This window comes from Pogona vitticeps, chromosome 5 (genome assembly GCF_051106095.1).
Source record: "Pogona vitticeps strain Pit_001003342236 chromosome 5, PviZW2.1, whole genome shotgun sequence".
Classification (NCBI taxonomy): domain Eukaryota; kingdom Metazoa; phylum Chordata; class Lepidosauria; order Squamata; family Agamidae; genus Pogona; species Pogona vitticeps.
Window position 1 is genome coordinate 41,831,982 of NC_135787.1, and position 13,876 is coordinate 41,845,857.

The following is a 13,876-nucleotide window of genomic DNA, read 5'->3' on the forward strand; positions in this document are numbered from 1 at the left end:
TGGTCAGTGGGCCTTGTTAGCTTTCTGGCAGCTGACCAAAGATTCCAGGTTCTGATGCCAGCCTAGGTGAAGGCCCCTTACCTGGAGTTTTTTCCCCAAGGGACTGCAAGACTTTTTAAAGATTGGGCTGGCTTTAGTGACCATTGTTAGTAACTTAAATCTTTGAGCTTTAATGGATCTTGTGTAGTAAAATTGTAGCCTATCCTAATCCTTTGACATAGAAATCAAACCCCTGAGCTTAGAGTTGGTCATACATCTAAGTAGTAGACTTTGAACATCTGTTTCATAATTTTGAACATCTTTTGTGATTCACCCAGCTGAGAACCCAGCAGTATAAACACTTCTGAGTGTATAAAGTTCACAGAAGCCTGAATATTTTAAACTGTTGTCGAAAAGCATGGCAGTTGCTAGTTGACCATCAAATAAATAGCTGTTTTCCTTGAATATTCTTTGTGTCAGTTGAATCAGTTTATTTATCCTTCAAACTGTTGCTTACGTTTAAGAGAATTTTTCAATATTATTCTTTCTGCCTGTCATTAGCATTTCTTATATTTGCACACTCCAAATTGTGATGTATATGTCCATGTACTAAAATTTTAACACGTACTGTACTCTGTCCTCAGTTTTAGATAAATTCCTCATAATATATTGTCAGTTGTGATTTATGGTGGTGATTCTTTCCATGGTTTTCTTAGTACTCAGAAGTGGTTTATTCCTCATCGTTTGAATTAATTGAGCACAAGCACACAACCCAAATTCATACAGTCTTAATATTGCAAAACATAGCGCAAATTGAAAGCAAGGCTTAATATCCTATTTAGAGATGCAGCTGCTGCACCTCCATGAGAACAAGTAGAGGAAAGAAGCATTTACTCTGATCAAATCACTGAAGTCAGTGTTTTCACTTCTGTTTATAACTTTCTCACACTGGTAATATATGGGGAAATGTCGTGCACTTCTAGTTCTGCAAGTGTTCCAAACATAAGTTGGCGGACCTGTATTGCAAATTTGATTAAGAAGGAGGCAAGGATACACAAGTTAGAGCTTGTTTTATGTTTCTGTGAAAAGCATCCTAGGCTTCTAAAGTGCAGCTAGGAAACTTAGCAGGATTTCTCTCAGTTATGCTTCAGTGTGTTCAGGGGAGGGAAGCAACATGGCCCAGGGTTTGGGGACCCAGCTCAAATGTACTAAAAGGCATTCCATGAACCGTGGGCATGAAAAGCTTGAGACTCTCAGTCTGAATAACACACACTGTATTTCCTTCTTCTGGGATAGAAAGAATTGTAAAGCCAAATGGCATTCTACTGTAGAAATTCATAAGTACAGTAGTTTCCCATGGGACACAACCTTATACAGTTCAGTAAGATACCAGTCAGGGCAGAATGGAGATTAGTGTGTGTTTGTGCAGTGTTTTGGTGCATCACACAAATGCTTTTCTGGATCTTAATGGTAACTTCTATCAAACAGAATTCTCCTCTATTTTGCAACGGGTTTATTTTTGGCTGTTGCTACAAATCATGTGACTAAAACTGGAGTAGACACATTTTAGGGACAGTGTGTGTTTTGAGGGCGGCAAAAGACTCCATGACGTACGGCCTTATTTTTTTTTAAATTGTTTTTGCCAGAGGTTCTCCAAGCTGCTACTTCAGATGCACTGGTTTTTCTCATCTTTCTTAATCACAGATCATACCGTGTAAGTGAGCGGTTCCCTGAACAGTTTGCTTGTCAGCTTCTTGGCCCTTTTTGTTTGTGGCTGAGCCCTACATGTTATATTAGGGTTTGAAAAATTGCTAATGTACCTCTGCCTAGGTCTTAGATCCTATGCACAGATGATACCTGAGTTCCACCTCCCAACCTTGGCTCCTGGGAGTAATTCCCTATCTTCCAAGCTAGCACTTGAAAACAACAAATAGAATCAAACTTCATTTCTCTTTAAAAAATTACAACAGCTCTCCCAAAGACATTGATACAGAGGTGTTAAGGATCATTAAGCAGCTTATATGATAATGGTCTAATTTACACATTACAGAATTATAGAACCCCAACATTGCATTGGGGAATGGGACACCATTAATGCAGGAAATCTGCAGCCGAATAATCTGTTTATAAACCTCCAGCAAAAGACAAGCCACCGTCCACGTTAGTACTATAGTTCCATATAGTTTCTGAAGCTGGTTTACTACCCACAGTTCAGGTCCAGATGACTTACCTGACTGGTTAAACAACTGCAGGGAAAAGCTTTTGAAGGTTGGACATGGTGGGGCTTGTGGTGTGTACATATGGTGCTAAACCTTAATGCAGTGGTTCCCAAATTTGGGTCCCCAGATGTTCTTGGACTAACTCCCCAAAGCCTTCACCATTAGGTGTGCTAGCCAGTATTTCTGGGAGTTTTGGTCCAAGAACATCTGGGAGCCTAAGTTGGGAACGACTCCCTTAATGTAATTGATATTTGGAAACCTCAGTCAAATTCACGCGCCCTCCCCCCACTGGGGCAGTGTTACTGGCAATGCACCATCTTTTTCATCTAAGTTTTTGACTGTATTTCTGCCTTTTGGAATCCACATTAATTTATTTTTATTCAGTGTGGGGGACATAACGTGACAGAGGATACTTTTTTGGCACTGTGTTACAGTGACTTGCATCAGATATCGGAGACAAGCAAACAAGCTTATTTGATTAAAAAGTAACCTTTGCACTTTCATCTTGGTACGTAGCGAAAACTATGTGTGGCTTTTAAAAATCCAAGTTGATATCTAACTTGGAGCACAAAACTATCCTGTTTCTCCGAAAATAAGACCTAGTATGGTTTTTCAGGATGCTCGTAATATAAGCCCTACCCCAATAATAAGCCCTAGTTAAGTGAAACCCCACTCTCCACCATTGTGGAAGCACCAGAAAAAGATGACATGACTGTATTTGAATAAATGTAGATTTTTGTACATGGAAGAAAAAAACATCCCCTGAAAATAAGCCCTACTGCCTTTTTTAGAGCAAAAATTAATATAAGACCCTGTCTTATTTTTGGGAAAACATGGTATAATTGCTGAAGAGTTTCAAATATTAATAAACTGGCTAAACATCTTACTCAGAAACTGACACAGCAGGTCTGGGCTCTGAATTAAAAAGACATGGGGTTCAGCAAAACATGAAACCACCTCCTTGATTGATACATAGTAAGATGAAAAATTGTAACTTTTTTTTGTAGATAGAATGACCTTGAAAATTTTGAAAGCTGTAGTAATCCTTATACAGTATGAGTACTGTACTTAGGTTTCAATTGCAAAGAGGCCAGAGTTGTGTTGTTCACTATGGCCTTTAACTTTTAAACCTGATTTTTAAAATTAGCTTTCAAAATGATTTTTCATTTGTTTAAAAAGAGTGGTGATATTTTATATTGCTTTCAAAAACAGGGTGGGCTAAAAAGGGATTAGCAAATATGTTTAACGAAAGCATCCCTATTACTGTCTTTGAAGGTATATGAACCTGATACCCTTCATACATGCATGTATGCTTTTGTGACAGTACTCTTTGAAGTCCTGCTTCTATCTTTATCTCTTTTCATGGCTACCGGGTCATCCCTCCCAGTTTCTCACACCCTGGGATCGACAAAATTGGGCCCTTGGCTTTCTTCTGGGCTGAATTTAAAAGCAAACTGCTTCCCAGCTCTCTTAACCAGCCCCTACTACTGTACTGTCACCTGTGAAGGGAGCCCCACTTTCTTTGTCCCTCTAACCGTGAAAGGAAATGACTTTGGAATTGATAAAGGAGTAAAATTCCCTGCCCTTCCGAAAGGAGGAATCCAACAATTGCATGGAGTGGCATGAGACCATGTGTTGGTTTGTAAAAGGATATGGCTTGTAAAGATGTTTCCTTTGATGCATGTGATGAATATGGATGTATTTCCGTTGCAGAAGGTCCTGATGAAATTATGCAATTACAGCTGACCAGGCAGATCTAAATATAGGCAGAAAGGCCTGCTGTTTCACTTTAGTGTATAACATACTGACACAATGTATGTAAAGTTGCCATTTTTTTTAAAGCAGGTGTTTGTAGTCTTTGGAGTTTGGAGTGGGATTGGTGAAAAGGCAGAAATGCTGGACTTGTACATTCCTGTTCTTGAAACCTATTTATTTTAATTATACTGTCTTTTCACCAACACATCAAAGTTGCTGTGTATTTAATTCATGAATTTCAGTACTAATGCGCCTAAAAAAAATGGGATAAATATTTGCAGTTTACTTTTCAGTCTAGATTTCTTGTGCAAAAGAAAGAGAAAAAGCACCTTATGCAAATGTTTTTCTTACTAAGAGGATCCTCAGTGTACCTTAATCTTACTAAGAGGATCCTCGGTATGAGAAATCTGCAGGCTAGAAGTAGAAACTTTTGTTTGTCTGATCTTTGTCCTGTTGTCTTCTGCACACTGGGATGAGAAATAGAAGCCTGATATGTGTATCCTTCACATGTGGTAAATGATGGTGGAGGCAGCTCCACATTTCATGCAGCACACACTAATAAACATGATATGTGCAGCACATTTTCTAGAGTAAACCCCAGTGGTGGCACTTAAACACTGCCACCCATAACCCTGAGATCATCTCCTGCTGTCCCGTTTCTGTGGCAAAACTTGGCAACTCCTCCTTAGATGTCCCAAAAGAGCCTAGTAGTCCGTAGGAGACTGAATGAAATGTATACCTCGTAGATGATCTTAGGGCAGTGGTGGCAAACCTTTCTGGGCTCGCCTGCCCAAACTGGAGAAAAAACATCAACAGCAGGTGATGTGCCACTGCCAGAAGTGCTGGCGGCGGAACCGGAAGTGGTGGAAGGAAGGGGGAGTCCCAGCATGAGGTGCTTCGAGACCCCACTCTGGATCTGCTGCCAGCACCAGCTCTCCAGATCCACCTGCCAAAGCGCCAGCACCGCGGCTGCAGCTGCCTCCTGAGATTTAGCTGTGGGGGGGGGGGGGCGGAGTAGCGACCTGGCAACTTATGGCTCACATGCCAGCAGAAGGGGCTCCATGTGCCAGCCGTGGCACGCGTGCCATAGGTTCACCATCGCTGTCTTAGGGCAATCTTTCTTTACAGTACTTGATTCCCTCCAGACATTTTCAACTATAGCATGAATTATTTCTCACTAGGCATGGGACTTACATATTGCTTGAACTTCAGCCCTTAGAACTCAGGAAAAATCTCTCCAGCTGGAATTCTGGGAGCGGTAGCCAAATCCTCACCAGAGTTTTCTGTTGTAAACAGGTGGGGAACTATGGTTCTGTCAGCTTTTACGTTGCAGTGAAGAAGAAAAAAGAAATAAGAGTGGGAGTGGATAAGCTTTATGGGAACAACAAGAGATTAGGAGACTGGTAATTTTTTTGAGATGCACCTGGATATAGAGCCCAATACCCAGAGAGACTATCCCTTGAGCTGGCATGGAACATAGCCACTCCCACCCATTTCCTCTGTCATCTTCACAGGAACAAAATGACTGTTGGAGCCTTTATTTTCCACCGGCTTATAACTGAAATTTCCTGAGACGACCGATTTCTTGGCAAAGTCCTCAAAATTCTGACTAGGGCAACTGCTGACAAATTATTAGGTCGGATGTTCAAGAAATATGACAACCTTGTGTCTGTTTCTGACAACTGACCATGTGGCTGGGGTTTTTGGGAGTCGAAGTCCAAAATATTTAATGGATACCAGTTTGAAGAAGGCTGCCTTGGGAAATATATTTGGTTTATTCTGCAAACTGTAGAAGAAAAACTGAAAGCATAGGTTTACTCTTTCAACACTGTTTTAAGATGGGGTGGGGAAAGCACAGCCAATACAGTGGACCCTCGACTTACAGATGGCTCGACTTACAGACTTTTCGAGTTACAGACTTCTCTGGCTGCAAAATTTAGGTTTGACTTACAGCCAGAGAATCAACCTACAGACCAGAAAAAAAAACCTGAAATGGAACAAAAATGGAACAAAAATGGCCGGTTATGGAGTAATCGGTTTTCAAAGCATTGTAGGTCAATGGAGCCTCGATCTACAGACTTTTCGACCTGCAGCCACCATTCAAATATGGATTAATTCCATAAGTAGAGGGTCCACTGTAGCCTGCTTGTGGCTCTCCCAAGTCCTGTTTTTGAGTCTCTCATCCTCACATACTCCCCCACCCCAGCTGGGGAAAAAATGGAATATGAGTAAAGAAATGCTTGTAGCATTGAATAAAGAAATGCCTTGTAGAAATGGATTTTACAAGGAGCAATATTGTTTTAAAAAATACTTTATTTTATTTAGCTATCAGATAGGATACAGTCCCCCCAAACCAAAAGAAAGGCAGGGCTAGAGTTCCAGTAACCAGAAGTACAGTAACCAGAAGTACTTTAAAAAACCCTGACTTGTGGTGAGTCATGGAAGAGGACATTTGGCCACCAAATCTCAAAAGCACACATCCTTCTGAGCACTGTGTCAAAGAACACCTGGAAAGGCAATAAAGAAAAGACTATATGAACTGTATAAGACACAGCCTGAACCCTGAAGGATTATGCCTCGCCTGCTTTTGCCTGCAAGTCCCCTGTCTCACTCAGTAATGGCTTAAAACAGTGTTCTGTCATTTCTCTGCATTAATGTTCCTATCTTGAATAATATACCCACAACCATATTTATTTTGAACATGTTTTCTTACAAATAACCCATTACTAAAAGCATATTGGTGTTTTAAATTGCATCTAACTCTGAAGGCTCATTTTAACACATTTTTGTTTGTTTATTTATTTTTTGAACTGAGAATCTTTTTGCAAAATTCAGAAGTACATGTACTTCTGTCCAGACCTACCTTAGAACGCAGAATAAGATTGATTTTACAATTTATATGCTGACATTGTGCTTAAAGCAAGTACTTGTATACATCCTATTGATTTAGATAAAACTAATCAAGAGGAATGGGACATCGTTTCTTGTTATGTGCCATCAGGTCAGAACCAATTTAAGGAGGTGTTTTTACCTGTTCCAGTGAGTTTCCATGGTTGAGCAGGGGGGATTCAAATCCGGGCCTCTGAGTCCTAGTTCATCACTGTATCCACTTAGACTGGGTATCTTACAGGACACAGTTTAGGTCTGTATTATTTAAAGTAGTTTTACATCTTTGATGTGAAAACAATAGATGAAATGTTGAGAATTAGGTTATGCTAAAACTGTTGCCAAAGTAAAATCAGGATATGTTCAAGGAAATCAAAATGTTACGATTTTTAAACTGGGCTGTTAAACTGTAGAGATCTGTTGAAATTACAGAATCTACCCCTCTCCCCCCAGTGCTTACACTTATTTGAGAAAGAAAGTATGTAAAAAGTGTCATATGTCAACTCATGTTGATTTAATTTTAACTGATAAGGCCTCTTTGTGCTCAGAGTAATACAGGAAATAGGTATCTGGCAGAAACAAAAGGTGTCAGAAGGAAAGTGCAGCAAACACTTAGAATTTATTTAGCATAGTTTAGCACAATTATTCCATTGTATGCTTGTAATAATCATTGTGGCCAGTTCATAACCTGGTGGTGACTGTCTCTTTACTTCTGGAATATTTAGTTACTAATAAGAAAAATGCAAAGGAGTTGGAAAGAAATGTCAAATTCTTTGGGTGGCTGCCATGTTTCAGAATGAGTTTAGGTTTGTCTCCATGACAGGTACAAAGTACTGTAGACCTGAACTTAGATAGCATGTCTGTAGAAAGTGGGTAGCAAATGGTTCTGCGCAGGAAAAAAATGGGGGAGGGAATTTGGGAGACACGAACATAATCGTTAAATGTTTCTCCAAAATGATATATCTTCTGCCCCGATCCCTGCTACAGTCTAATAGATTGCCAGATTTCTTGATTTGTCTATACTTCTCCATTTACCTTTCTCCACAACCCCCCTTTTTTTTTTTCAGAAGAAAGGTTGAATATGGATGGGATTCTATTTGGTTCAGTTGCAGCTGGGAAAACTGAAATTAGATGGGGTGGGTTCTCCCTGCTCTCTTTTTCATTCCACAAGGGGAAATATAGGTAAATCCTTGTGTAGAGATGGGAATGCCTGGAAAAAGCCAGAAAAAATGGGGGGGGGGGGACATTTTTTCTGGTTTTTTTCTGGCCACACACCCCTCCCCCGGAAAAATTGAGGGGAAAAATGGAGTGTGGAATATGTTTTCTTACAATGATAATATGTCTGTGACATGGTATTCAAACTATATAACATGATAACCTTAAATGAAAGACTTCTGAGACTTTATGTACAGTATTTGCAAGTTCTTTCTAGAGGTATAAAATTTCCAAAAATTTCAATTTTTCCCCAGAGGGGGGAAAAAACAGGAAAAAACATTTTTTCTCTCTAGAAAAATAAGAAATTTTTGAAAATGTTACATCTCTATCCTTGCATGGAGGAAAACATAACAAAAAAGCTTTGTAGCACAACTGGATTGCAGTCTACAAAACTTACAGTATACCAAATAAAACTGGTTAGTCTTTAAGGTACCATATAGGATTGTTGGTTTTGCTGCAACAGATTTCAGATTAACATAGCAACCCCTCTGGAAATTTCTGCATCAGGAAAAGGGACCCGAGACAGCAGTATAGATTGGAACTATTCATAGTAGCGGTTGGTCTCAATGATGTGCCTCTGCTCACATAGGTGTTTCTGTTCTAAGGATTTCTGCATTTTCTCTTGGGCTTTCTAGAATGGAGAAGGAAGAGATTAATAACCTCATCCATTCTTGCTGCATCAAGAACCAGAAAATATTTCAGTCTTTTTTCTTTTTCTAAGTGTCAAGTGACTGATGTGCATATGCTGGTTCCATAAGCATGTTTACAAAATAACTGCCCCTCAAGCACACCAGCATATTTTCAACCATTCATGTTTTACCACATTTATAAACTTCATGGCAACCATCTGCTTAAACATTCACTTTGAGTAATAAATTATTTCTGATTACTTGTAGGATTTAAGAATACAGCTGTTCTGAGATTTTTTTAAGCAGAGTGGTTAATAATACAGTATAACCAAATGAATTTGTCATATCAGGGACTGTTTTGTAAGCCGATACAGCTATTAAGAAGACTGCCAATTTTGACGGCCAATTTTTAAAAAATTGTATGCAGTTTATGATGCTTTGCATCTTGAGTGGCTGAATTGTGGTCCTCTGGATGTTGTTAAACTACATCTTCCAGCAGCCCCAACTGGTATAGCCAGTGATTAGAGATGTTGGGAGTCACAGTCCATTCCAAGAATATCTGAAATCTGTACTTTGCCCTCCCTCCCTCAGTTTAGATAGTATTACTTATTTACTTATTTGAAATTTACTGTAAAAATCCAAGTGTGGGATGCCAGCAGTCAGTATAATGGAAGAATTATTTAGCTTATTTTGTCCTTGATACTACTTTGCCTAAATTTATGAGGCCTGTTTGTTGGATTGGGGAGAGGCTGCCATCTTCATTTATTTGGAAGTGGTCTGCTTCATGAGGTAAATGGATAAAGAGTGCTTCCTTCCCTGGACTCTGTGTTCTGTAATAACCAAGAATGGTATGGCAGCCCCTGGAGTCTGTTAATGGCATCTGGCTTGGTTAAAATTGGTTTTTAAAGTGATTTTGTATTTGATTTTCCTTACTTTTATCTTTTGTAGGTGTCTGACCTAGATTTGGAATCCAAAAACTTGACAAAAATATCACTCGAGCTGGAATGTTCATTTCATTGTTCAAGACCTCTGCATCAGAAACCTTAAAAGGATAGTATAAACTCGCTGAGGGCTGTTGCTGCCAGTTGTTCTAGAATTTGCTGTTCTAGCCCTTGTGCAGAAGTAGCTCTTCTGAATTATCACCATGAATGTGACAAGCTTGTTTTCCTTCACAAGTCCTGCTGTTAAAAGACTTCTGGGATGGAAACAAGGGGACGAAGAGGAAAAATGGGCAGAGAAGGCTGTTGACGCCCTAGTTAAAAAACTGAAGAAGAAGAAAGGAGCAATGGAAGAGTTAGAAAAGGCGCTAAGCTGCCCAGGCCAGCCCAGTAACTGTGTAACCATCCCTCGTTCCTTAGATGGGCGGCTTCAGGTCTCACATCGAAAGGGGCTGCCCCACGTTATTTATTGTCGTGTGTGGCGCTGGCCAGATCTTCAGAGCCATCATGAACTTAAACCATTAGAGTGCTGTGAATTTCCCTTTGGTTCAAAACAGAAGGAAGTTTGCATCAACCCGTATCATTACAAGCGAGTAGAAAGTCCTGGTAAGTACTTCTGTGGAATGCTTTTCTCTTGATTTATTTGCATTTTCATGTGGCTATAAGTCACATAAAACTACAGCCCTGCTCGGTTACAGCAATGAGCTGTATGGTTCAGTAGATACTATTTTCCCCCCTTTAATCATCTTAAGATGGAAGCTTACTGCTACAGTTCATTCAAACAGATGTTGAGTACTTGGGGTATGAACTGTCCTACTTCACTCTTAGCATTAAAGATGGCTGCAATGTGTGAATGTGTGAGCTTGAGTCATATAATGAACCTATGTGAACTTGTGTCATATAATTATGTGTGACTCCCTTTCAGTAGTTCAGTAAATTATTAATGATTATTTACCTCTAGGAGAAGAAATGAAAATAAACATGCAGTGGCATGTGACCTTCACCTTTATTTTCTGCTGGAAAGTGAGCTAACTTGCTGTTTGGATGACAGCTGTAGCAGTGTCTGTAACACTGACTTCCATATTAGAATGAAGTGTACCCATTTCAAGTAGACTTGAGCTTGTTTATCCGATTTGTGGGGAGACAGGCTCTAACATTCATTCTGTTAATGAATCTATTGACTGGCTAGGATAATTCTTTTCCTTGTTTAGGCCTAGATTTAGTTCAATACTTCAGTAGTTCTGACTTAAAATAAATTAAGTCATATGAGCTGCAGTGATTCCATAGTTATGTTTTGAAGATTTGCATGAGGATCTGTAGTGATCTGGGGGAGAGTTGCATACTAAATATAGTTATATATTAAATCTAGTCCATATACAGTAATCAGATTTGAAGAACCAGTTCAGTTTTTTTGGGCAGTGGAGAGTTGGCATTCTAATATGGGATGAGCAAGCTCGGGAGACCTGGGGGTCAAATGAGTGCTCTTAAGCCTTTGTTGGGCTGCATGGAGCTAAAAATGGCTATTTTGGGCTTTTTTTTAAAAAGAGAATTGGATATAGAAGCAGTTGCAATTCCATTCCATTTTTATTTGGATAGTTTGAAAAATCTTAAGAGGCACTGCTAAGCCTGTAAGAAAAATTCCAGGACCAGAAGATAACAATGTTTGTCTCTTTTTTTATTTTTTATTTATTTTATTTTATTTTATTTTATTTGCTTCCCCCCCCCCCCCCCGAGCTTTTAGGGCCAAACAGTCCACAGACCAGACTTTGCCATCCCTTGTCTGGTAGAATTTTTGAATAAGGGGCTGTCATATGCATGCTAAATAAAGGGGGGGGGGGAGAGGGGAAGTTGCAGAAAGATGTTGGCATTGTAACTGCCTGCATTTTTGTGCATTAGAGATGGACACGCATCATGAGGCGCTCTTTTTTTGGTGTGGTCATTAAGAAAAGTGATATGTCAGCTGGAAAACTGAGACAGCTGCGGATGAAGGGCAGGAGTGAATTTAACTGGCAGTTCAAAGCTGGGAGAGCGTGAGCTTTGTCAGCATGCTTCCTGGTAGATGCTGCCTATATGTGGTGGTATGGACAAGGAGGAATTGATGGGGGGAAGCTTGTCGTCATCTGGCAAACACTCCAGCACAATTGTCGGAAAGAAATGCCTTGTGCAGGCATGTCTGTAATAGCTAACTGTAACTGACTATCCCAAACTATTTGTCTCTGTACTGTGTACACAGAAGTGTTGAAGTTTAAAGAGGATGCCAAGTTGAGCTGGCTGACTTCGGTACATATTAAACATACCTTTGAATCTGATACAGGAATATGTTGTTTCACTAGGTCTTGCGAAAAGAATAGGGAGACTTCAAATATAGGGGTGTAGTGAGGAGCCCATGAGTATTCTACTGGAGCTGAAAGTATTCAACTGGAGCTGAATTCTGGCTTTGGAACCATTTTGTTTTGGGGATTTTTATTTTTACATTCTGTATAAGGTGAAGGAACTAATAATACCAATTTTCCCATTTGCAGATGCATCCTAAACATCAACTTAGTGCCACACACAAGTAATTATGCTTAATGCAGTCTAGTTCTCTCCCCCCCCGAAGGAGCAGAGAGTAGAAGTGTGTCGTCCTTGACTGTAGGAGATGTAGGCAAAGAAGAAAAGACGAATGGAAGGGATCAACAGACAGAAGCAATGACAGTTACAGAAAAGGCGGGAGAGTTGAAATTGGAGAGTGAAGCGGGAAAGACGGAGGTTTGCTTGGTAGAAGGATTAATAGAGGGGGAGTGGGCGGAGCAAGAAGTAGCGGTTTGGGAGGAGGATATAAATGAGTAAGGGGTACAATGGTTTAGTAGTGTGGTGGAGGAATATGAGAAAAAGGCGCAAGAGAAACGCAAACGAGTATTTGAGAGGATTCGCACTCAGAGCTTGATACGGGACTTCCCGAACTTAAAAGTGGGTGGACTCTTGCCGGACCCAGAGGTTGAAAGAGAGAAGCTAAGCCTGTATGTGACAAGAGAATGGACTGTGATTGTGGCACCTCGTGAAGCAGAGTTGCAGCGTGAAAGAGGAGCCACGGATCTTCACTTTCCTGAGGGACCGGACAAGAGGGGGTGGGTACGCCATACATGCTGCGGAACTATATGTGTGATCCGGAGCACCCCTCTCCAGAAACTGGAGTCCAAGGAATGGCGTGGGGACTCCCGCCATTGAGCCCATGGGACTATAATAAGAGTTATATGTCTGATAGTTGTGGCCTGTTGCCCACGTTGAAACCGTTTGACCGTATAAGTGAAGTGCTGGTGGACTTTGGAGAAAATAAAGAGGAAAGTTTGAAAGTTATAAAGACGACTCCTTTATTATTTCCCACCGAAAATGAGGGGCCGCACACACACACCAGGTTAGGTCTCCGTTGTGTCTGTGTTGAGAAGTTAATAATGTAAACTGCTAGAAGTCTGTTCTAGTTATATTCTTAACATTGATTTGACTTAAACTGCACTCTTTTGGCCTTAGAACTAAATGACAAAAAGAAGCGAGCAATTTACTTAATTTGTTGATGTAATTTGCTGAGCCTCTTGTGGTATTTCACGTTAATTGGACTTATCCACTGCTTAGGAACTGTAGCTTTCTTTACTTACTGTCTCTCCCCAGGATTAGGGCTGCACCTCTCTCCCACTGGCACAGTTTCTCTAATGGTTTTGTACTGTGGAGACATCCTGGAGGCAATTATCTTTAAAACAGAAGTGCCAGTATTAGCGGGGGGGGGGGGGCTGGGGAGGAGGTTGTCTCTGTATGTAGGTGATGAAGACATTAAATGTTGGACCAACAGAAAGAGGAACTAGTAATCTGCTTGAAATCCAGAGAGGAAGAGTTACTTTTTAGACTACAATTCACGGAGTACGCCAGCCTGCACAGCCACTGGGCCTACAGCTAGAATATATTGAGAAGTGTATTAAAAAAAGAAAAAGAAAAAAGCTTCCCATCTGCCATTCTGGTACTTTCTCCCCCCCCCCCCCAACAGACATGATATCTTTCCATATGGGATTGAAGGACGGAGGTTTTTGTTTTAAGACTGAGAAGTCTGGCTAGCAAATGAGCTGAAGCAGATTGTCCTAAGTCAAAACACATTGTGGATAAACAGCTGGCACTAATACTGTTGTTTCTAAACATCCCTCTTTTCTTTTAACTTTGAAGTTCTGGAACATTTGGCTTATAGATGGTTTAAAGCATTTGAAGATGCCCTCAGTGTCCGGTTTCCTTG

The 13,876-nt window shown here is 40.4% G+C and overlaps 1 protein-coding gene across 2 annotated transcripts in view; it reads left to right on the forward strand.

The window, feature by feature from the left end:
- SMAD1 (SMAD family member 1) overlaps nucleotides 1-13,876 on the forward strand; it is a 48,966-nt gene that overhangs the window by 9,641 nt on the left and 25,449 nt on the right. For both annotated transcript variants that reach the window (XM_073001606.2, XM_078394742.1), the window contains exon 2: nucleotides 9,632-10,227. In XM_073001606.2, the coding sequence (XP_072857707.2) occupies nucleotides 9,828-10,227 (400 nt within the window). In that variant the 5' untranslated portion in view covers nucleotides 9,632-9,827. The remainder of the gene's footprint in view (nucleotides 1-9,631; nucleotides 10,228-13,876) is intronic.